This window comes from Danaus plexippus (assembly GCF_018135715.1).
Source record: "Danaus plexippus chromosome 22 unlocalized genomic scaffold, MEX_DaPlex mxdp_33, whole genome shotgun sequence".
In the NCBI taxonomy this organism is placed as follows: domain Eukaryota; kingdom Metazoa; phylum Arthropoda; class Insecta; order Lepidoptera; family Nymphalidae; genus Danaus; species Danaus plexippus.
The window spans coordinates 1175355-1202294 of NW_026869856.1; the positions used below are offsets into that span (position 1 = coordinate 1175355).

The 26940-nt window shown below is 28.8% G+C and overlaps 1 protein-coding gene across 6 annotated transcripts in view; it reads right to left on the reverse strand.

The window, feature by feature from the left end:
* The window catches only part of LOC116773631 (uncharacterized protein DDB_G0286105-like), a 36699-nt gene extending 14769 nt beyond the window's left edge, over nt 1–21930 (reverse strand). Inside the window, exon 1 of one of the 6 annotated variants that reach the window (XM_061528855.1) lies at nt 21795–21930. In XM_061528855.1, the coding sequence (XP_061384839.1) occupies nt 21795–21915 (121 nt within the window). In that variant the 5' untranslated portion in view covers nt 21916–21930. Of the gene's footprint in view, nt 1–3423; nt 3665–4073; nt 4220–6987; nt 7143–15382; nt 15701–20361; nt 20495–21794 lie in introns of those variants that run through there. The other 5 variants (XM_061528857.1, XM_032666117.2, XM_032666121.2 and 2 more) reach the window with 5 other exon arrangements.
* Between the last annotated feature and the right edge of the window lie 5010 nt (nt 21931–26940).

Consider the following 26940-nt stretch of genomic DNA (forward strand, 5'->3'; position numbering starts at 1 on the left):
ATAAATAAATGTAACTAAATTTAAAAAAAAAACAATTATTACTATTGTGTACAAATTCATAATCAATTCTCATATTTATTTCTTGCTTGTATATTTTTCATTAGAGATACGAACTACGAGTTGATTCTCACCTATACTGTTAGTATAATATTATTATGTGATAAACAATGTATAATATATACAATATATATGTATATGTCCAACGAGTTGTTTTCTAGAACCTTTGTAAATGTTATGATGAAAATTCAAACTGGAACTTAAACAATACAAGGTCAAGGGCCAAAAGAAATGATCCTATTGGAAGATGCTCTCATTTTTGTAAATGGTTTTCCTTTATAAAAACATAGTTTTTCCTTTATAAAAAAGGGCCAAACGACATCGGATGATTCTTTTGGCCCACCTTGTATAAAAGAACGATTATATCGAGTAGAAATCATCATCATCAGCATATCGGAGCCCACTGCTGAGCAAAGGCCCGTACTCACATGAAGAAGGGGAGAGCATTAATCACCACGCTTGCTCAAGACGGGTTGGCGATTTCAATGTTATAATTTGAAATTATAAGACCAGGTTTCCTCACGATGTTTTCCTTCACCGTCCGTCAGTGGTGTCTAAATACTCTTAGAAAGTACATATGACTTGGAACAGATCACATTGCTACTTGCCAGGTTTCGAACCCGCGCCCTCACGTATGAGAGGCGGGCCTTTTACCTCCAGGCTACTACGAGTAGAAATGTCACAGATATATTAGTATTAATCGCGTCCTGTCACATGTCCTCACTAACAGCATTTTTGTATAAGATCAAAGGCTTCCTTCAATCCTTCAATACAAGGAGGTACATAGCTGTCCTCTACAGTATGGAGCACGTATATTAAAAATAAATATTAAAAACGTAAATATACTTTAAAACTTAACTTCCAATATCTATCAATTGATAGAATTTTATAATTTTTTTTCATATCAAATCTTCAAACTAAATGTATGAAATTTAATTTTTATTTAAATTAAAAACAATTTAAAACTTCTCTCTTTTAACATACGTTTAACTAATTTCAATGTGCTATTTCCTTTTATACTGAACGCCTTGAAGGTCGCAGGCAAAGACGTTCTGTCATTATGACACAGGCGAAGACGGAGGTTTATCTTGTTATAAATAACCACAGTATTTAGTGCTTATCACATCAATATCTTGATCATTCCTTCAAGTATGAAATTATATCTTCATTTATCTTGCGGGTAAATTTGTTTTCGCATATTTTTCTACACAATCGGACTGTATTTAGATTATATATAGATAAAATGAAATAATTTAATGATCCTTATATTTTCAGGTTAACAACAAAGATATGAATGTACTAGAAAATGCTTTTAAAAAAAATATTAATAATCACATTGTCGTTTATAAACAATCTAGCTGTTCCCGTGACTACGTCCGCTTGGATATTAAATATAAAAGTTTCTAAAATAATATTACACCCAGTCACTCTCCATTAGATCGGCTATCGGCTAGAAAAGTTTCTTTAAAATAAATCCATCCACTTCAGAAACTGACTGGAAAAAACCTGATAGATAGACAGATAAAAGAGAATATTTTTTTTATATATATATTAGAACCGGTTTCAGTATGTACAAACAAGCACTTCAATTTTTTTTATCTGTATATAAGGAAAATGTACCTTTTAAAATATGAAAAAATGGTTTTAGTGCAAAACTAAAATACGGAACCAATGTTACTATACTTTCAGTATATCTTTATTACATTGTAATATAATTGTCATATCTATAATGAATACTAATAAATAAACTTGTATAGTCCAAACGGACTATACAACGGACGGACGGATATGATGAATTAATATGAAATTGAAAACTCAATTTCATATTAATTCATCATATCTCATATTTACGACTTTTAATATTTTTTAAGTACATAATCGCTACATTTCGGTTCCTTTACATCAGTGGTTAACAACCTTTTCTTGACTAGGTACCACTTTGTATTCTCTGTTGTTCGCAAGGGACCATGGTGTTAAAGAAAAATAAAGTGAATGACTAAGAAAATAAACTTTGATAAAAACTCAATGTATTTAGCATCAACAAATATATGTTATTAAAACACTAATAAAATTTTAAAGAGTTTTTAAATTCGTTCGCGGACCACTTTTTAAATCCGCGGACCACCGGTGGCGAACCACTGCTTTACACCAACCGTGGTCACGGACAGACGAGACGAAAAAATGAAATATAGCTAAAATATGCGTAGCATTCTAAAAACTGAGTTTCATTTTCATATTAACACACTCTACATTATAAACATAATATTAAGAAAAGGACTTTTTCATAATATTGTCCGTCCGTCTAACTTTGAGATTTCGCATTGCATAATTACGTATATAAATTGAAAAACCAGGAATAAACGAGAATATATGTATGCCTAAATATCCGAGCCCACTAGCCGACTAGGCTTATCCGTCTGTTTGTTTCGTATAATCCCTGGAATGGCTGAAGCGGTTTTGACGGAAATTTCACTCGCTGGTAGGCACTGACATAGATAATAACGAGAGGCTACTTTTTAACTAACTTCAAAAAAAGAAGTTTTGAATTTCACTTAATGTTTGTAATGCTAGTGCTCCTTAAATTGAAGAACGATTTTATATTTTATGGAAAGTCCATTGTCCTCAAATCCGTTGTCACCAAGTCAGGATCTGATTAAGGGGTTATCGAGAAATTAATGAAACGTAATGACGATAAGGCCTATCTCGAAGGGGTTTTAATATTCGGGTAAAACCTAAAACAACAGCAAGTCTTAAAATATTATCCTCAAATTGTTGGGCGAAACTCGAAATTTTATTGCAAGGACGCTTGACACTAAATAGTCGGATAGTTTGGGAATCGCTTTTAACGTAATACTAGATTTTACCGCGTCTCCCCTTACGTTTAGTCACTTTAGAACTTCTCTTGAGAGCTTGATATAAAACTATAGTTGATGTATACCAAACACAACTAACTGAACGCAAATTATATCTCGTCCAAATGTTTATATTATCTTACGAAAACTATGCTTAAAGAAAGTCTAATATTTTATTGAATTGGGTAAACGTAAATAAGTAGTGAATGTGAATCTGTACAATGAACTCGTCCAGTAATATTTAAAAATGGGGATCAAAGTGATCTCTTCCGTCACCTCAACGGGAAGACTCAAGTCTGGACTTTAAGACACAATAAAGAGATTTGGCTGCGTAAACACGATATGTGATGAGAGATTATTTTATTAACTATCAATAACGGAGTGTAAGAATATTATCAGTCACTAACAATTAAACAGTTGAGAGGACATGCACTTGTAATTATACAAGGAAAAAAACTCATTATACACATCAGTAATAAAGCATAGTTTAGTTTGAACACATATAATAACTTACTCCGCTGTAGACAAGTCCCGAAACAGAACCACATCCAAAACAGATATAGGCACATGAATATAAAAACTCCGATCATAATACTAGCAAGGAGATCCATTTCAGCAGAATATATTAAACACAACACTTTGACTCGCAAATAACAAATGATAGGTATTATCTGTGCGCGGATAATATTGAGAATTTGTTTGATAATACATCGTGCTCTTTGTTAGCTGGACGGTTGGACACTAAAGTGATTTAAACGGACGCCGCCGACGGAAGCGTATTGTTTATTTGGAACGATCCTGGGATCAAGTTACGAATGAATTTACTATAGCATATAATCTTCTTACTTACTTCATATTTTGTGTGTCATATTGTGTGCGATTTAAAATATAGTGATGTGCACCCGCCTAACGCATTACCTCCTAAATCGGACGACCGATAAGATTATCGTCGACTAGCATAATTTTTAATCAAAACCCTATCTATCTATTTGAACCGGCTTAATTTCACTTTGTTTTAAACATTAAGAAGATAACACATTATTTATTTCACAAATACTTTTTTTAAGTCACAATAACTATGTCCTAACTATGTGAAAGTGAAAAATGTATTTAAACCTTTAAATTTGTGAGTAATTATTAATATTATAACACTATGGTACTTACCCAGCCATAAACAACATCTCAGGAGGTTCGTCAAACAAGATACGCACAATAAAATAAGTAAAACCGGGAACACGGCCCAGACGACCAACATTAAAACATCCATTCTCATGTGTAATAAAATAAATCATTAGTTTACAACTAACAGTATCAATAGATTAGGATATCCAATCAATTTATCATTTCGCCTCAATTGGTGAGGAAGATAAGAGGAATCTGTATTGCAAATTAATTACTTTTTTTATTATATATCAATTATTACAATTTAATTATTTTTTTGGGGTCTCAAAACGTAAACGTATTTAGATAGAATTATATTTAAAATAACTAATTAAATATACGTACAGAGGTCAGGAATAAGGTCAGTTGCTAATGTTAGAAACGTGAAATTTTCTAAAAATAGTTATATATATATATATATATTACCATATAAGTATAACTGTGTCTATAAATTCCGTACTATTTCGTCAGGGTCACTATATGTGTTCCATTACCGACCATAAGTTTGTACTGTGTATCTAAATACGCGCAAACCAGTCTTTGTAAAGACTTATGAATGTTAGACTGGAAACGTAAGGTAATTAGTTTGATTATGTTAACTTACATTAAGGGTAAAGTTGAATTTGGTATCAAAGTTGGCTCTAGGAAGAGCTGAATTATATTTTTTTGCATGATATATTAATTCCTGTCTGAACGCATACCAAGCTGAAAAGGTGGGATGGAACAGAGCCAGTATTAAAATGACTTTCTTGTAATGAGATCTAAGACTTTCTTGTAATGAGATCACACCTCGTCTGCCCGTGATCACGGTTGCTGCAAAGTAACCGAAACGTCGGGATTATGTAGTTTTTAAATAATAAAATCCGCGTAGTAAATCCGAATAATACTAGTTTCATTTAAATGACTTTCTTGCATTATTATGACAACGGAAAATGTATTAAAATTTATTGTAAATGTTTGCTTAAACATATATATAGGTAATAGTTTTCACTACAATGAAGTGATTGAATTGACGAGAGAAAAAAGTTAATATATCCAAATCATTTGTTAAATTTTAACCACTCCCATTAATGTTACTTATGATAAAAATAATTAGACCATACAGAAGAAGTTTTATGAATAAAAACACACGCCTTCTATAAATATATAATATAAAATAATATCCTAAATGAAACAAAAAAATACTATCGGCAAATACATTTCTAATAAAACTTCAAATTTAAGAATTAATCTATTTTTATTCCAGATAACTTAATAAATATCACAAATAAGAGAGACCATAACATACGTAATGAGTTATGATCTAAGACTATCACGAGCATTAATTTAAAAGAAACTAATATTCTTCGGATTACTACGCGTATTTTATTATTTTTAAAAACTACATACACCCGACGTTTCGGTTACTTCGCAGCGGCCGTGATCAGGGACAGATGAGATGAAAACATCTCACGTCCGAAAATATTAGTTTTATTCATAAGTAACAAAATAGTTTTCGTTTTATTAAAAGCAAATGCTTTGTATAACGAAGGTTAAGTGATTTACAATGTCCTGTATTATCACGACCTTAACTGATATAGTTCGTTTATGGTTTCCGTAAGAAACACCTTGACTATTAGATAATATTTATTAAGATTAAAAATAACTATTTAAAAAGTAATTGTACCTTATTGTGTCACTTGATCGAATTCAAAAACTCAAGGTTGTTATTCATATTTGTTTTTTATTTAATTCAGTAAGTTTATAATAATATATCTATCACCGTATAAGTACAATAACTAACTGTAATGTGTAATATTAGCCGAGCTTATATAAGTATTGCAAATTGAGTTTTAAGTATGGACGCTCTGTTAAACAAGTCTGATGTCATGAGCGATCGTATGTAATGCAATCTTCAATTTTATTAAGACCTAATGAGATCTACAAAAAAAAATAAGACTTTCTCGAGTATTCATTTAAAACAAACTAATATTATTCGGTACACTACGCGTATTTTATTATTTTTTTGAAAACCACATACTTCCGACATTTCGCTTACTTTGCAGCACGGAGCTGAACTTTGATCACGATTGCTGCAAAATTAGGTTGCTACAAATAATAAAATACGCGTAGTAATCCGAATAATATTAGTATTATTTATTTAGATTTTAGACCTCTCAAATGGAGAAGGGAAAATCTCTTTGGAAATCCAATTCAAATTATATTGTAAATAAAAATCTCAATATTATAATATTATCAAATTCCACACCAGGCAAGGAAAGTACTCACGTAATTATGTGGTTTCATTTAGTTTGTCTCTTTCTTATTTTTCTGCGATTTATTTTGTCAACCGTACCACCTGTCTGTTAATAAAAACGCCTACATTGTAATATTATATAAACAGCCATCATAGTGCTAAATTCCTAATAATGTACTCATAAACCGTGTTAACATATTTAAACAGACAGACTTTTAATATACATATGATTCCTTTGCTCTTCATTTAAAAACTATAAAATAAATTTAAATATAAAACACATAGAAAGATAAAATAAATAAAAATAAGTAATTAAGAATAGAAAGATACGTATCAAAAGTAAAAAACATTTCACTAAAGGATTTTATCGAATATTAAAGGTGTTTGAAAAAAACATAAAAAGCGCTTTAAAGCGCTATTTGAATTGGCGTTGCACAGGATACAATTATCCACTTGACTTATGACCGACCCAGCCTGATTGAATTCGACCCACACGTAGAGACAACTAAGACATATTTAAATTATATATATTTAAAATAATGCAATATATATAGGCATATTATATTTTAATCCAAAAATTTTTTTTTCTATTTCATATATAGAACATGTCATTCTAATTTTAAATAGTTATCGTTTAATATGCTGATTTTTTGAATTAATAAATAACAAAAATTTACTTACCACAAAATATAATCACACAGTACCTAACACATATACATGTGAAAACTGTTATAACAATCACTGCCGGCAGAGCTACTATTATTGAGAACTCCATTTGGACAGCATTCATCATTAAGGCATAATTAAAAAAATATAATAAACCTCAAACTCTTTTGTTGCACGTAAAACGGAACGCCTTACTTATAACTAAACATTACACCACTTTGTTATTAGATATTATCTTATCTGTGGTTTTCGTATCGGGATACAGGATTCAAAAGTGCTTTGACGTAATGCTCACAGTCAGCCCTCGAAGGAGTGTCGCTTTTAATATCTATTTGATTTAAGTCCAATTTTGAAATCCAATTTTGACCACCCTTCAAGATGACTAATATATTATATATAATCTAAATTGATTTATGACTTGTAATTTTGTTGTCAATATAACAACGTAAGCCTGGTTGTTTTGATTTTATTAAGCGCCATCTAACGTGGATTTATTGAACTATCTAGTGAAGTAAATTTACATTTATGGACACTAGATGGCGCTAAATATTTTTTAAAGCTGGTTTATCATGTCAAAATGCGACTACAATTATTTATAAAAACAAACAGAGAAACAAACAGATGATATACCGTAAAAATTTGTAATTTGATGTAGTTTTGACTTTTTGTCAGAAATAGTTTTATAATGGTTAACTAATTAATTATTAATAATTTTATCTCCTGGTGATAGTTCTAATGCTTAGTAACATAATTATTCTTATTTAATGTTCCCACTCCTTAATAAGACGAATATTAGGTATTTATTTAAATTATTACCGTAAAAAAATCAATTCTAAGTTAAATTGTCCAATCGAGCACGAAATATAAGAACCGCAAACTCTGATCGGCCGGATTATATCTGAGTAAAATTGTCAAAAAAAAAAAAAGATTTTTGTTAAATGCTTCTGAAAAGCTAAAAGAGTAATGTAAGTAATATTTTAAAATATACTAAAATGTATAGCATCTTCAATTTGTAACGTCAGAGTGTGCAAAGTGGGGAAAAATATTAAAAAAGAACGCCGAATCAAAAGTCAAGATGATTAGTAAAAGTATCCGAACGCTGAACTTTCATTTGTACATTTGTGTAAACTAATAAAATACAAAATGTACACACTTCATATATATGACGGGGACATATTAGGTATATTTAAACATTTAGAAGGTAAGATATAATTAAATTTCACGTCAGAAAAATGTTTTAAGTTCTTTCCTAACTTTTAATGAAGCAGTCAGATCACATGTCACTAGTTAGTGGTAGATCAATATATTGTAGGGTAAGTAAACCATTACTTAAATAAACGCGGGTAAAAACAAAAGTTATCAACGTTATCAACAGATGGCGTTGTACAAAACGATATATTTAAAAGGTGATAAAACAGTAGTTAGTTTCCACGTTATCATGAATGATGAGCTAATATTTGATTATAAGTCATTTCATAAAATTTCATCATATCATACGATATTAATAGATTTTTAATGATTTATTTATAATTTACAAGTGTGTTTCGAAGTCATTTGCCTAACCTCAAGGAAATTCCAAGTCAGTGAAAACTCCTTATTAAAAAAAAAACTAATATTTTCCAATTTCATGAAAACTTCTTCACATCTCGTTGCTGAGATCACGGCTGATGCAAAGTAACGGAAACATCAGGAGTATGTAGTTTAAAATAATAATAAAAATGCGTAGTAATTCGAAAATTTTAGTTTTTTTTAAATGAATACTCGCGAGGGTCTTCGATCTCATTTCTTGTTAAAAGTTTTATAATCTGTCTTTCTCTTTACCAAACAAGCAGACGTCTTCGATGCAAGAGTAAATAGGTTTTTCTTATTATATATATACCATAGGCTACAACAATAATCAGGCACTATCCAGACAATGAAAAAACATAGAAACCATTCTATTGATTTTAATTCGAAATATAAATAATATTATTATTTTTAAAAATAAATAAAACCTCTTTTTTTAAATATATACTTTGACAAGAAGTTGTGGACTTTAAAGATTTACATTTGTAAACCTTTGCTTAACACACATTCTCTATCTTATCAGTTGTATTAACCAATTAATTCAGTTGCAAATCTCTTTGATTGTAGTCATAAACGCTTTAACCTACAATCCTCTATCTTAACAAAGTCATGGCATCCGTGCGTTATTATTATATATTAATATAATTTCATCAGTAGCCTTACTTTATAATGAATATATAATATATAAAATATGTACATACTTTTAGATATAAACCAAAAAACAAAAGATAAAAAACGTATAATTTTCTTTTTATAAGACATTTTATATATATATATATTTAATTATGAAATTGATGTTTTGACAACAAAACCTTAAAGATAAATAACCTGCTATAAAAAAAATATATATACTAAATTCTCTGATTACTTTTTATATAGCAATACCGATACAAAAACTTTCACCACAGGTGCTGCAACTACTTTTAAAACTCCTCTTTATAAGATTGTGTTGAATTCTCCATTATAAGGATAAAAATAAGGACAAAAATCACTGAAAAATATTGCTAACATCAACAAGCAATTATAATTTTGGTATAATATTCAAACTTATTAAAAAGACGAGTCTTATAAGAATTCCCGCCTTTTTTTAAACCTAAAATGACATATATTAAACAGGTTGAGACTGGACCAAAGAGGTTATATATATGTATATATTATGATTACCGGTTTCGTATTGGAGTTTGTCTGTCTAATACACTATACTAATCGTCAGTTTACAAGAAGTCCACGTTTCATTATCATAAGCTTTACAAAGATTTTCAACGTTTGCATGCATGTGCATATTTAGTCATACACATCTTTATGAAATATAATACGTTCTAAACTCCATTTCGTAATATTTTTTTTTTTTTTATTATTTTTACTAATATTAAATATTTTTTCATATTAAGGTAAGATGACCTTATTTTCATGTATGCATAAGAAATATGACGGACCTTGATTTGCTTCTTTTTTTTTATATATCTGTGCATATGTAGATCTAATAAGAGGAATATTTTACTTTTTTTTGTCATAAATTTCAAAAAAAAAAACATAGAAAATAAAAAAAAATGTTCTCGCATAGCGATTAAATAGTTATTAAATCAATATCTCGTGTAAATAACACATATTATGAGAAAATCGTTTCAGCCTTATCAGTAGGGAAAACCTCAAGTTACAAACACATCATGTTTTTACTTATGTAATCCACTATATTTCAATAGTATATATAACAAATATATATTATATAATATTATACATACATATACTATGTGTAGACGTAAGTAATGATTTTTAAGTACCACATAGACAACTTTTCTATACTATGTTTTTTTTTCATTTGTAGGAGAGAATCCTCGTTCGAAAACTAGTGTTATAATGATTATTTCAGAATGAGACAGAAATGATTAAAAAGTTGTTTGTTGTGTCTAGATTACATGTAATCCGTTTGGTAAACATAACCCAATTATCAGATATTCTTGAGTAAACAAATAGTTACCTCATATGTACATATATATATATATTTCCGTCAAAACGGAAATAGCTGAAATGTTTCAGTGGTTTGTTAATATTGTTCCTTTTGAGATATAATATTTTTGTATGAATAACTTTATTTAAATATTGATACAAGCATGACTTATTGTGTGTTTATAGAAGAGATTTCTAGAAGTATATTCGTGTAAACAAAATGCTGGACACATATGTCTGGGGATTGAAAGAATTTATATAAAATTGTTTATTCACTTCTTTGCTTATATATAAATAGTCTCAGTCCATGTTTAATATATAGATATATATTGTATTGATAGCATTCACTATCATTGTAAACATTTGTTTGTCTAAAAACATTCTAATGTTTGAATGAAAAATGTTTTAAAATTCGTATTTTATTTTCATCAAAAAAAAACCTCCTACTTGAATGATATTTGTCAAAAACTGCTGTTCTTTATATAAAATGCTCAATAGAGAATTAGTAAATAACTATATCTGTTACTGGAGACATGACATCGGGTTATAAAACCCTGTAAAAATAACGATACGTACAACAATATAATATATTACTTCATATCCATCTACAAATCGGTGGAAATACAGTCAAGATCTGTCTAGTCAAAATTAAAAAAATATCCACACAAAACCTTGAATAGTATTAAAGCTATGATTAGAGAATATGAAATTAATTTTATGGTATCACTCAAAAATCAGTAAATATCCTCTATCATCATCATCATCAGGATATTGCTGCCTACTACTGAGCAAAGCCCTCTTCACACATGAAGAAGGTTAGAGCATTAATATTAATATACTTATAGGTTTTAGAAAACCAATACTAATATGTACTGTAAGTACTATATCAATGGTTAGTCTAGAACATTTTATATATTAATAATCCATCTCAAAGCTTTTAAAAGTAATTTCTATAAAGACTTAGAAATTGCTCCCAAGTATCAGAAGACATTCGAAAAACTTGCGAATTATTAACATCAGTAAGTAATCGAAATATCTTAACCTTAAGAATGTATTTTAAACGAACAAATTATCTCCGAAAACCTAACAAACTATCCAGCTAGCTAGTCGAACAAATTGTTCTAGAAAGAATTTATAGCAAAAAAAACCTCTCAAGAAATCTTCGAAGCTATCAAAACAATGTCTTACACATCAAGACATTCCCGGAAAGAATAAGAATAAAACGAGAAATTTTATTTAAGGAAAGTAGAAAATAGAGAGGTTTATTTAAAAAAAAAAAAAACCTTTTAACATGGAGTAATCATTACTTAAAATAACACTTAATGCTAGTTCATATCGATAGGCCACTCTTATTATAATCCGGACACTCAGAGTTTGCGTTCATGATAGGTCGTGAACAAATAGACGATGTAACTTTGTACTGGCGTTAAAAAACACAAATATCTAAAATTTTCATTAACGAATGAATATTAAAATATTAAATATTATATAAAATTTAAAATAAATGTATGAATTTTCAGCTAAAATTATTGTGTTATAATATTAACATCGTGTTTGTTATATAAATCCTATGCTATAAAAATCTAAAATATTTATGCCACCAACTTGACAGGTGTCATGACCGCTAACTCTCAATCAATTCTAATTAAATTTAGATATTTAAAATAAATAACTTTACATCTGATGATATACGTGATTTTCGCGAGTATTCATTTAAATGAAACTAAGTATTTAGAATGTACTACGCGGGTTTTTTATTATTTTGAACTACATACTACATACTCCCGACGTTTCGGTTACTTTTCACTTTGCAGCAACCGTGATCACGGGCAGACGAGATCAATATGTCTGACATTAGACATTTTCATCTTGATAAATAAAACACGCGTAGCATAACTTTAAAAAATCGTAATTTTATTTAACATCATATCCGCTAATGATATACATATTACTAATTAATAATTTTGTGTCCTGCATATTTTGTTGTATAAATATTTTTGGAACGTTAAAATCTATTTTTCAATATTTATTTTCGATATAAATTATTTTTTTTAGCGCCAGTTTCAAGTGGAACAAATTTGATAGACGTTAATACATATATAAATTTATAGGAAAGAGATATTTTGTAACTTTCATTAACATCAAAGTTTCCCAAGAATATCATACGGGTCTATAAATTAAGACCTTCGCTTCCATAAGTAAGGATATGACTTAATATCCTATTCATCAAGAAAGCGGAACTCAAGAAGGAATTCCCATTTATACTCTGTCTATATTTGTGTATTCTGTGACAACTAGTTTTTACGTTAATATGGGCCTTCGCATCAGCTTTTATTAAGAACAATACATTCTGCATTATTTTTTATATATTTCTATAAATAACTTATCTACAATACATATCTTATTATAAGAATCTAATAGATATATCTTTGTTATCTGTGTCTGATGTGTTTAAAGTGCTTTAAAATCTCAATTGGAAACAAAACGTTTCATGATTGGTTCTCGAAAATCTTATCTAAGTTTTATTTCACAGTAACAGAATCACATGACATCTGTCTCGTGCCAAAGGCTTAATACGAACTGCCAAATATGACTGTAACACGGAAATGATATCTAAGATTTTCGCGTGTGATTATTTAAATTTAACAATTTATTTTTTTTGGATACTTCGTGTTTTTTATTATTGATAGGATCAGATAGGGGAACATTATAGCTACACCTGGGTTGCAAGTCCCAGGCACTGTTGAAGCCCCTCTCCCTGCAACGATTGACCCGACACCAGCACGGTGAATCCATGGAATGATGAGAAGTTTCGTCTCACATAACCCAAACGTTTCGGTTCCTTTTGCAGCAACCGTGATCACGGACAGACGAGATGAAAAAGTGATAATTGATGCTGTATAGGACCCGAAACGTCGGGATTATGTAGTTATAAAATTACGAAAAACGCGCAGTATCCGAAAAACTTAGTTTCGTGTATCACGAACAGTTGAAAACTACGTTCTTAGTTAAGTGTGACGAAATAAAACTATGCAGCTTTGTTAGGAGTAAACGCATTTATATTAAAAGTTATATAGAGAATATTATGCAATATTATTTAATTATAAAAACGTAACCGCTAAAATTCATTATCATTAACAAATCGATATCATGCGGTCATATATTTGAACAAAATGTATGCACATAAGACGACTTGACAATATATTTTTGTGTGACGGAAAAATAATTAACTTGTAGTTAAATGTATACAAACATAAGTTATATCAAATAAATTAGCAAAGTTATTTTTTTAATGGGATTTCTTATTATTAAAAATTACTGCCCAGAATTATATATATATATATATATATATATATATATATATATATATATATATTATATAGTCCGTGTTTTTTTATTATATGTCATCGTTGAAACTTTGACAGCTATTTTGAAAGTTTGACAGTTATGAATGTAAGCGTTGTTTACATTTAAATTTTGATCGCGTCTCCTCCATTCAACACGACACTGGCAGAATATACTGTGCACGTCTTTGCCCGGACGAAGGCCACATTTAAAACGACCAACCATATTTAAATTTCGAATGCTACCAATGCAAAATATAATTTTATAATTTATTTAAAAAAAAAATCAGGTTATATTTAACTTGCTAATCTAGATCCGAGTTTTAAATATAGTTGATCCTAATTATATAAGTCCTTAATAATTGCAGCCTTTTCGAAATTACTTTAAATGATGTAACGGAGACGAGATTACATTGTCCGACTGTTGATCTTGTCATTTGATATCTACCCTCAAAACCGTGTTCTAACAATGTCTTAACAAATAGTGATGGAATTAGCATTAATACATAGTTATATTAAAATGTTTACTACTAATGAAAAACTCATGTATATCATAAAAAAATAATACATAAAAATGGGTATTTTCTATCTTCAGATATTTAAGAGCTACTTTTAATTATATATATATAACGTATTACAGATATAGGTTATGGAACCTTTTTTATTATAAATATTTAATCTTCTCGGACAACTTCTGTCTACGTGACACATAATAGGATTACGTTCGGAAATCCACGCAAGGTTAACTTAATTAATGAATTAAAATACAATTGACCTCTGAAATACTATTCAATATTGAAAAAGAAATTCTTAATAAAAAAATATAATTATATTGAAATTAATACAAAGAATCGAATCGTTTGAGTTTAATTAGAAACATACAAATTAAAAAAAAATAAAAATGAAAAAGCTGTAATTATCATAGATTTTAGGCAGACAGCTATCTAAAAACTACTACTATAAAAACTCGTACTAAGAAATATTCATCATGTTCGAAATAAATTTTAAGAACATAAGAGTTTAAATAATACATTTTAAAACTTATAACATATCTTCAGTGTATAAAAGATTGACAGAAAAAAAATATTTTGTTTATAAAGCCGAGAAAAAAAATAATTTTTAACAGATAAAATATGACAAAACAAGTTGAATCGGAATCACGAAGAGATGACACAAATTTTTGAAACATATGACAGTATGATCAAGATAAATTTTTGTTTTTATTTTATATTTAAATATATATATATACATATATATATATATATATATATATATATATGTTAACTAAATAGGAATAATAAAAAAATATTTAGTCAAATGTCAAATCGACGCCTTAAAAAATCAATTCAAAATATCCCTTAAATATAACTATCATAATCATTTTTATTCTTAAATCAAATTTTAAAAAATATATATATTTTTTATTGATGAACTTCTCAGATCATTCAATATGTCAATAATTACGAAATATAAATGTCATATTAACTTGAAATATAAATATCAAAATAAGATTTAAATTCTTAAATACAATATAATACAATACAAATACTCACCAGCGCTTTTATAAATGACGAACGCTATTCTTATAAATATCACCAATAGTATTATAAGCACGGGCAACAATCCCAATATTCTTCCAGTGTCCATATCCACGTCTTTTAAGTTACCGTTCAAAACAATATTTTTGACTTGAACAATCTCACTTTCTTCGATCACATACCGTTCCATTACAAACAAGTTATCGTACCATAAGGAATATATTTTTTTATCTATTCGCGTTTATATTTATATATAATATGGAACCTCTTTAGTGTAATACTTCTTTATAAATGCTTACGTTATCTGTGCACGGTTTGAAATCTTTTTTTTTTCGTGTGACTTCCAGCCGCGCTTGTATAAGACTGCGCGATATGGAACCTCTTACTCGTAACGGAATCAAGAAATGCAAGTTATTTATTTTGCGAATTATAAAACCTCCTTTTTTCATTAGCGGATATTATGTTATGATTATAATCTTTTTGAAACAAACGTACGGAGCCACGTCACCGGTTGCTATCTTCGTGATAAAATATGGTCGTTAAGTAAATGATTTAATATTAAGTCAACAAACTATTGGTCAATAACCCAAGATTTAGAGTAATATCAAAGTTTAAAAATAAACAATCTATTATTAAGATAAGGTAATCTAATGAAATTAGTAATTATTAATATTATAAATTATTTGTACTGTATAATAAGATATATTTACAAAAATTTTAACAAACCTCTTTTCTGTTAACTATTAATCTTGGAAGAGTGAGCAGTGGTTTTAGCCTCAAATATTTATTAAATCCTTACTTGCCAAATTTTGGTATCTCTCCGAAGCAGCTGTACCACAAACGAGATTTTTAAGAAATTTATTTTTTTTTAAATTACTATTTTTCAACAGAATCAGACTTATGATTTTACAAATTAAATAACATGAATGAAGGTTGTTTATTGTAATTAAGGTCAACTTTTAAGGCCAAGAACGTACACTATTATATAATCATATTATTATTGAAAAAAAATATTATAAAATATAAATTAAATCAGTATTGACCTTTAAATAAACGTCAATCTATCCGTCTGCAAGTTATCCTAATACTTAGAAACTACTCGGAAAAATTGAAAAAAGTACAGTGATACATAAAATTCTAGGCAAGTTTAAGGAGATCTTGTTTCCTGGTTATTTATTTAGGATTTAGAAAACTTAAGTAATAGATAACATATTAATTACTAAATTATATAATATACTTTATATGAATATACGAAATAAACACTCTATCTTTAAGATGAGAACAAAAATAAAGAATGTGCTCACCACAAGTAATCGGTAATAGTTTTTCCATAATAAATCTTCACACATTATAGTATTAACGTAGGTTATTGAGTGACAAACGGGAAACGCTTCGTATGTAACGGGTACTAAGCCTACTAATACAAAATGTTAAAGAGAAAAATTTTTCAAGGTAATTTTGTTGGAAAGCGGAAGTATTGTGACAGTCCCTTTGTTATAAACGTCATTGGTTCGTTTCCTTTGTTTTGTTATTTCATTCACTATCACCTATAAGCATTAACAAATTTACATATGATAATTTAATAAAACATTAAGTAAAAATATTCAGAGCAAAATGTTGTACACATTTTTATTAAACCGGCATAAGTCAATAGTTTTCAAACGATTCTTGTCGTTTCTTAGAAAGGACATATATTACAAAGGTTATAAAATTGCATAACAAAACAATACTCTGCGTTCGAATTACTATAATATAGTATTATTTATATATATAGTGTGTAGCGCTTGCTTCGCGACTTTCACTTTCACCGAGATATCAATATAATACGTGTTTATAAACTTACCGTTATAGGATTACGAACCAAAAAACTGATTAGTACCTAATTGTTTTTTATACATACACACATATATATATATATATATATATATATATATATATTAAAATGTGTATAATAATATGTGTGTGTAATAAAATGTGTATAATAAAACAGTTGTGTTTAAGGTTAAATTTATATATAATAATAATTAAATTTTGTATTCTGTTTTGTATTGTTAAACAATACGAATTCATCATAAAAAGGGGAAGCCGTAACTTTTCGTAAACTACCAAAATGAGTGCATTTGGTGTGAAATTAGTAATTTTTTTAAATGTTTTATATTTAATAAAAATCGCGTACACATATATAGTCATACATATTAATTTAAAGTAGTTATATGTATGTCATAACTTGTATTTGAAATAAAAAATATCTGAAGCCAATGAATCTAAGGATTTAATTTTCTTATCTGGCAACATTCACGAGGACTAACTTCAGTCTTCGTTGTCATTATGACGAGTGAGTTTCAAAATAAATGATTAATTTGAATTGATTATTATTCTTTCGATTTTTAATTAAAGACTGTAAAAAGGCTTAATATATGTCACATAGAATAATATATAGAAAAACATCTTATACTGCATACGTGTTAAAATATTAGCAAATATGAATGATTTGATAAAAACTAATATTGTTAAACGAATGATAATGTACGAACTTTTTGTTCAACAAACAATTCTATATGAATTGTATTATTGTTTATTTTTTATCTTTTAACAAGGCTTTTAACTTTTCATACTATCCACGAAATCTCTTTGATTTATTACTAACTGCGTGGTCGATATAATATATTTAAGATTGAATATTAACATACGTAAGGCCCTGTGTCATGTTATACAATTTTTAAGTACACCAGGGCACAGAAGACCTTTATTCTTTCTAAATAATACAATATATGTATTGTTTACTTAATCTGACTGTAAGTAGAGAATAATTGTTATCTGTTTTTATGTAACACCAAAAAAAAATATTTACTTATTTATTTATTTCAGTAAACCTACAGTGCTTATAATAATGACATTATAAAATATAACTAAACAATACTAAGAGCACTACAGGATTACACAGTTACAGTGAAAGTGTATATATAAAAGTAACTTTGTATTAATCAATCTCAGATCACAAAACTAATTAGCACGACTGATCGTTGTGTGTGTGTGTGTGTGCGAATGTGTGGGTGTGTGGGTGTGTGGGTGTGTGTGTAGGCCAGTGTGTATGCATTTGCTTGTTTTAAAAATAAATTAAGATGTATCTTTTTTTAAAGCATTTTAAATTCTGGTTTTTTCATATTGAATATGTCTTATTTTAAGTGAGAAAATGAATCGTTATAGGTAGAGGCTTAACGATTTACTAAGCAGTTGCTACCATATTTTTTGCTCACCGGAAGTGTATTAAATAATGCTGTCCGACGAGTCCGTCGATTTGATATTCTAAATTTAAACAGGGATAACAGTTCGTTGCCGTCTATTTCGTTGGACAAAAGCGAATAAAGCATCATCATATCCTAGTGCTTGCGACATGTCTAAGCCCTAAGGTATCCATTTTTTTTTTTTGGTGACGAAGGGAAACTCTTTTTACGAGCCGTCTCACCGGCCTTGGTGGGGCCGGAGAGGATGTGTGAGACTCGACCTGGGCAGGTCCCTACTCACTAAAACCACTGCGAAAGCCATCGGCCGCTATGTTGGTGTACCCCGGTTCTGTCAGCGACAGGGCACACCAGCGACTGGCCGGTCCTGGCAAAGACCGGACTTACTCCCTCGGAGAAAGGAGGCGATCCCGGCAATTAGGATCGCCCCGACGACGCCGGGCTTTCACAGGGGCCGGGTTACCAGCCCGACCCCAGGCCCTAAGGTATCCATGTGGTAATGACGGCAAGTCTCAGTTTAGTTATCAAATATTTTATGGTCCTTGTAATTAAGAAACTCCATAAATATTATTTGAATGTTTCCTACTCTCTTTGTATTCAACAAAATTTTGTATAGTACCTACTGCACTTTAAACACTAGTATTGTGAAACAAGCCCCTGTATAATATTAACGAAGATGTATTTTATAATTTAAGTTTTAGATTGGAAGGAACGAAGGAACTTAACACACTGATAATAAATTTATGAGTAAGAGTGTTACGTTTACGTCTCGCTACGTCTTTGACAACTTGACAAAATTTTATTTAAAAAATTCGTAATTAATATTGATTTATTATACGATAACTATTTATAAAGATGTGTTTTGTACATGTACTGTTTTATGCCTTGAAAGACATTATGGAGGATACTGTCAAATTAATTATAGATTTAAAATTATTAATTTGTACGAAATATTGTTGCTTTCATTTTATAAAATGGTTACTTTAACTTTTTTTTTATATTATTTTCGTAACTTTGAATTTAAAAAGAGTTTAAGTTATAAATAAATCTTGGATTTTTTTTTTTCGTTAACTATGGACTTAAAATATTATGTTCAATAACATTAGAAACACAATAATATTTATACAAAATAAATAGTAATTACACTCTACTAGTCTTTACACAGGAATGGACTTAATGGATTTAAAATAAGAACTATTTATAGTTAACGACATCTATACAATATTCATAATATAAATAAAAATAACTAAGTCTACTCTACGCTAGATGGCGTGTATATACATTTGTAAATTTTTGGAAGTTTATATAAAATAATTTGTAATTAGATCTAAGATTTTCGCGAGTTTTATTCATTTCAATTGACAGACACTCCCATCTCGTCTGTCCGTGATCACGGTTGCTCAAAAGTAAGCGAAATGTCGGGATTATGTAGTTTTTAAAATAATAAAATCCGCGTAGTATATCCGAAATATATTAGTTTCATTTAAATAATTTGTAATTATTAACACTTGTCTACAGCTTTTAGATCTTATTATATGTTATAATTCTTTTTTTATTGTAATTCATTTAGGAATACAATATTATTTATAAAAAAAAGATATTTTTCTTAATTTAAAAAAAAATATATAATACTAATGCCTATAAAATTAAGTGGTAGACTTCATTTCTTTGGAAAATGGAGAGAACCGTGTGAAAAGACAATGTTTTTACACTTTTTAAACAAAAAATAAATAAATATATAAAATTACTCACCAAACAGTCTTATACATCGGAGCCCCACACAAGTAACTCCGTAAAACAAAATTATTAGAAATAAAGGTGAAAGTAAATAAAAGTATTGCATTTTAAGGGAAGCCAGAAACCGTATGGTTCTGTACTAAAAAATATTAACACGTAACTGATAGACATATCAGAACTTCTGTTTCGATAACATAATTACCTATGACGCAGAGAGTGCGCGATCATAGTTTTTTTACGAAACATCCATAAAACGTGGACGTTTTATGATTTTACTGAATTACATTTAGTGCTGTCTATCTTCATTAATTTTTCAATATTTTCGTTTATGAATATTCATCATATTCATATATTATTTAAAAACTGTTTGATATAATTCAATATAATTTGGTTAAAAAATATGTAAAGTATATGAAGTTAAGTAAATCGAATTATAAAATCGAAACATAACGAATGCAAGCCGCAGACTAAATTAAAATTAAGTAAGATTTTATTATTCCTGTCTCTAATACTACCTAATTGTTTTTAACCACTGTTATATCCTTTAAAGTTGAATGGCAGAGACTTCTTTTAGCATTAAGTCCGTCTTTTGATCATCTTTTGGGTAATAAGGTATAAATGTGTAAATATGAAAACATATCGCACTTGTGTTTTTGTTTCTTTATTACAGGTCTTCAATTAATTTAAGATGTCACATAATGACGCAGTTGAGTTTTTTAAATCTTTCAACATATTATAATCTTCGATAATATCGAAAGTCACATGTTTGAAACGGATGGTGTCACAACGCCTGTACAAAATAAATAGCAAAACAATCAAACTGCAACATTTATTATTGGACAGTTTAATACCAGGAGCTATAGATTTGATAATTAGGTATAATACACTTTATGAGGAAAGTTTAGTTCAATTGCACATTAAGGAAGGATTCGAGTTATTGTTTCAATGATATGAAATTTATATAAATATAATATGAAATGTGTGTTTATGTATGAAATTTAAAACCAAAGATAGTATATGTCGACGGATATATATGTATAGGTATAGATAGGCATCTAATAAAATGTATAGATAGGTATCTATGAAAATAATTGTGTTCTTTCGTTGTTTACTTGATTCTCGTAATGTTTTATACGCATATAAATTCCTAAACATTTAACAAAGAGCCCTTACAATACAAATTTAAAATTTTTTCTTCGTGTCCTGTTTGGATCCATTAATGCAAACACGATCAATGTACTATTTTATTGTTTCAAATTCCGCATTTAAAACGATAGTAGGTACCTGCATGCATTTTAAATTAGTTATTATTTATTGTGTTCACGTTAGGTTTTTTATTGCTTATTATGTAGTATTTGAAAATTAATATTTAATAGACAGCAGTATTCAAATTTAGGTTATTTGGAAAACTCTGGTCTTAAACATATTGTAATGTGTGCATTACTTACGAAATATTTCAAAGATGAAGGTCCGGATGACGACGTCGCATACTTGCAAATATATAAACACAAGTAACAGAACAATCACTGAGAATAAAACAAAACATAGCTCTTGAATAGTCAGATACATTTTAGCGAACTGTACCTATTAACTATCCACAACATGAGTTTGGAACTAAATTTAAAACTTTAACTATTATTACGAAATAGAACTCAATGTGTATTAATATTGAGTCCGTTTTTGATTGTTTCAGAAGATAAGCAAGAGACAATGCTTAAGAGAATTCTATCGCGAAGTTGAAAATGCAAGTAATGTTGTAAAAATATATTGAATCTTATTCCATGGACTTAAGCGTCATCCCCGAATTCAATCGAGATAATCTTGATAAGCCTATCACATTTTAAGATCAATCATAATTTGAGCTCTCTATATTTTTAGTGTATGAGAAAATGTATACGCATCTAAAAAGTATATGTAATATTGAGTATCAAAGTTATTTGGTTATAGATCCAAGGCAAGTCATCTGACGTTGATAAACAGATTAATAAAATTTTTCAAAATACAGATTATTATAATGTCTTAGTCTGCGTATGATGATATTTCAAAATAAATTAGGCAACAACTAATTCCTTTAAATGAAACTAATATTTTCGGATAAAATACGCGTGATTTATTTTTGTAAAAAACTACATACTCCCGACGTTTCGGTTACTTTTCAGTAACCGTGATCACGGGCAGACGAGGTGTGACTGTCTGTCAGTTGATCCTGTTATTTATCACCTACCGCCATCGATTTCTTAATTTTCTTGCGTACCGCTCTGGATGCCGGCACAATGCGCTTACGGTGTCGCGAGGTTCTGCGGTGTGGTTACGGACATGGGATTTTATATTTTTAAGAACGGTTTTTAAGAAAGGTCCCAGGTGTTTAATAGATTCCAGCCATCTTCTCTTTTGATATTGGGATGTTTTTCAATTTCAATAGCCTCGCGAGTTAACCTTGGTAGGTACCTGTCTTCACAAGCGAGGATTTGAGGTTTATCAAACCGAATGTAGCGGCCTGGTTTGTCCATTGTGTGTTCAGACACTGCTGACTTCGACGCGCGCCTGTTTTTGATGTCTGAGTTGTGTTCTTTAACCCTTGTACCGATGCTCCTCTTCGTCTGTCCAATGTATGACAAGCCTCAGTCACAATCGAGTTTGTATACACCCGCTTGTTGCAAATGAATGTTACTCTTGATTGGTTTGAAGAATTGGCTCACTTTCTTGTGTGGTTTGTAAATAGTCTTGATATTCGTTTCATCTAAATGAATAAAACTCGCTAAAATCTTGGATCTCATTGTAACAAGTTATTACATCATTGATAAGAGAATTTTCTACACTCCTTAGTGTGTATTGGGATGGTTAAGAAATTTTCACGGCCAGAAAATTATGTTGAATCTTGAATTGTTTTTGTTAATTGTTAATGCAAAATAATTCAATTAAAAATTATAATTACAATTTACGTGTCTGTTTGGAGTAACTAAAATTAATATATACATATACGTATATTTAAAAAAAAATTTTTTTCCCAACATCCGTTTTTTCCAGCTAGCTTTTAGAATGTTAGGATGGATTTTGTCTGAACCTTTTAAAACAAATGACTTATTTTAAAAAAAAATCTATAAGGTACCGTAATACTTCTAATGGTTGGATTAAATTTTATATTATTTCAAACATAAAAGATTACAGTATTAAATAAGTTGTGTTCAAAAACATGAGACATTATACAAAAAAATAAGCTTCACCAAACGCGAAAGGCCTCTTAAATTACTCCTGAAAAAAAAATTATAACCCACGGCAATGTTTGGCTTTTGCATCAGCTCATTTTGAAACGAATTTGACGAGTTAATGATTACAAAACAAGATAACAAAATGAGATCACATTAAAAAATTAAGGCTTGACATCAATCACGTTTTTTCGAGAAATTTGGCGATTGGTAATAACTACAGAGGTCCACGCAAGCTGAATGTATCACGAACAACTTGTGCTTTGTTTGCATTTCCATTTTTTTAGGTTTTTTATTTTTAAAACGGTAGCAACGAAGCGGGCTGATTACGCCAGGAGTCATCTAGACCCACGTACTAAGAGTGAGGTCAGCAAAAAAAGGTTTATATTGTAATTAATATTATACTCTATTCTTTCATCATCAGAATCATCACCTATCGGAGCCCACTTCTGAGCAAAGGCCTCTTTCTCGCATGGAGAAGCTTAGAGCATTATTCACCACGGTTGTTCAAGACGGGTTGGCGATTTCCGTATTATAATTTGAAATTATAAGACCAGGTTTCCTCACGATGTTTTCCTTCACCGTCCGTCAGTGGTGTCTAAATACTCATAGAAAGTACACTTGATTCGGCAAAGACCACATTGGTACTTGCCAGGTTTCGAACCTTCGCCTTCACGTATGAGAGGCGCGACTACCTCCAGGCCATCATGACTCCTATTCTTTACAACAATAATAATTTTTAACATTTCTTATCCAATAGAAAAAAATGTTAATAGGAATAAAATTTAGTGAAAAAAATGTTAATAGGAATAAACAAAAAAATGTATATGACTATGTTTAAGAAACTAAAATATGAGGGATACCAGGATTTATATCAGGCTTATTAAGAATTGTATTTGTATGGTGGTAGAACTAAATATATATATATATTAAAAAATAATGTAGTTTGTAGGTTTTATTAAATACTAGTATAAAAAAAAAATACGGGTGATTTATACCCAATTAACATATTTGAGTTTAAAAAAAAGTAATTAGATATTTTAATGAATTTCATTACATGAATTCGTATAGAAATTTTGAAATGAATGGTTGTTTACAAAACTGGACCGTTGTATTAACTTAGCGCTATTAACTATGGGTTAAAAAAATATAATATGGAGGTAGAAAAATCGGATCGCTTGAAGCAGTGCAAGTCGAGCTCAAAAACTTTGCGAAGCTGATGCAAGCGTATTAAAAAATGGTTTTATTTATATACTTGTCCAAAAAATGAGTATGCATTAATGTTAATATATGTATGTATATTTTTTAAAATTTTATTTTAAAACAGAAAAAAATGAGTATTCATTAATGTTAATATATGTATGTATATTTTTTAAAATTTTATTTTAAAACAGAAAAAAATGAGTATTCATTAATGTTAATATATGTATGTATATTTTTTAAAATTTTATTTTAAAACAGAAAAAAATGAGTATTCATTAATGTTAATATATGTATGTATATATTTTTTAAAATTTTATTTTAAAACAGAAAAAAATGAGTATTCATTAATGTTAATATATGTATGTATATTTTTAAAATTTTATTTTAAAACAGAAAAAAATGAGTATTCATTAATGTTAATATATGTATGTATATTTTTTAAAATTTTATTTTAAAACAGAAAAAAATGAGTATTCATTAATGTTAATATATGTATGTATATATTTTTTAAAATTTTATTTTAAAACAGAAAAAAATGAGTATTCATTAATGTTAATATATGTATGTATATTTTTTAAAATTTTATTTTAAAACAGAAAAAAATGAGTATTCATTAATGTTAATATATGTATGTATATATTTTTTTTATTTCAAAACAGAAACTCAAATTGTCAACCGTACACACCAAATAGGGATGTATGTTAATATATGCGAGTGATTTATCTCCGATTGTATTCGCTTTTCATTTTTATTTACATAAGTAATTAGCTAGCGTTTCAAAAATAGCTTCTTTGTTTTGTTGATCTATGAAGATTATAATAATAGTCCGACATCTCATTCACTTTTATGGGAGTAATGATTGCAAGAGTTAAGCAACGGTTGGTTTAGTTTAAACTTAGATGGGTGCCCAAAATTTCAAAACTATATATATATATATATATATATAGTTTTGAAATATTATATATATATGCAATATTGTATGGTTTTCGTAATTAACACAACCTGGCAAGTACCAATGTGATCTTTTCATATGTACTTTCTAAGAGTGTTTAGACACCACTGATAGAGGGTGAAGGAAAATATCGTGAGAAAACATGGTCTTATAATGTGAAATCATAACATTGAAATCGCCAACCCGTCTTGAGCAAGCGTGGTGATTAATGCTCTAACCTTCTCCATGTGAGAAGAGGCCTTTGCTCAGCAGTGGGCTCCGATAGGCTGATGATGATGATGAATGATGTATGTAGGTAGCCTTTGTTCAAAGAAAACGGCCCCAAGGTTGTCTGAAAATTATAAAATCCTGAATTTGATTATACAGTGTAGAACTTAACACTAAAGTTTTTAAGGTTATTTTTTATGTTTTTCTATACAATCGTCTCGCTGCAGATATTTGAATTAAAAACTAAATTGAAAAGAGTCCGAATTTTCGATATGAAACCTGATTACAATCCTTTAAATGGTTCTCATTGACAATTTAAAAAAATGATAAAAAAATTACTTATTATTTTTTTTATTTTAGCAAAAAAAGTTATAGCCAAACTTAAGTATGTCTTACTAAAGATCAGAAGTGTCTACGACATAGATTTTTTTTAAACTATCGTATTTTTTCTAACATATTTCTAACAAGCATGTTTAATAAAATCTAAATTTAAGCTAAACGCGTTATTAAATCTGTTCACGTAGTTATTTGTTTTCTCAACATTTTAAAATAATTCCGCAGCGGCAATAAACAAGCAATATTATTAAACACCAATGACTATAACATCAAGGTGTTTAAATATGTGATACCACATAAAGATGGTAGCCCACCAAATCCTGACAAATACGTAGCTGGCTAGCTTCACATGTACAAACACGTTTTCTTATGGAATCATAAACAAAATTAGTGGAAAGCAGAAAACGAAATTGTTAATATATTTTTGAATTATTTAATTATGTTTTTAATATTTATAACTTTGATTTTGTTCTAGATATCTAATTATTGAAGTTAAAATAATGTTATGACATTGGCAAAACATTCTACGATTCCAGTGTGAACGATGTCACAGCATAAATAAAAAATATAATATTAACGCTTTCGATGGAAAACAATGCTTGCTATATTCTTAAACAATTATATTTTTATGACTAGTTTTACACTTCCAGTAACACACAAACGTTCGGACAATTAATATGAAGTCATGTG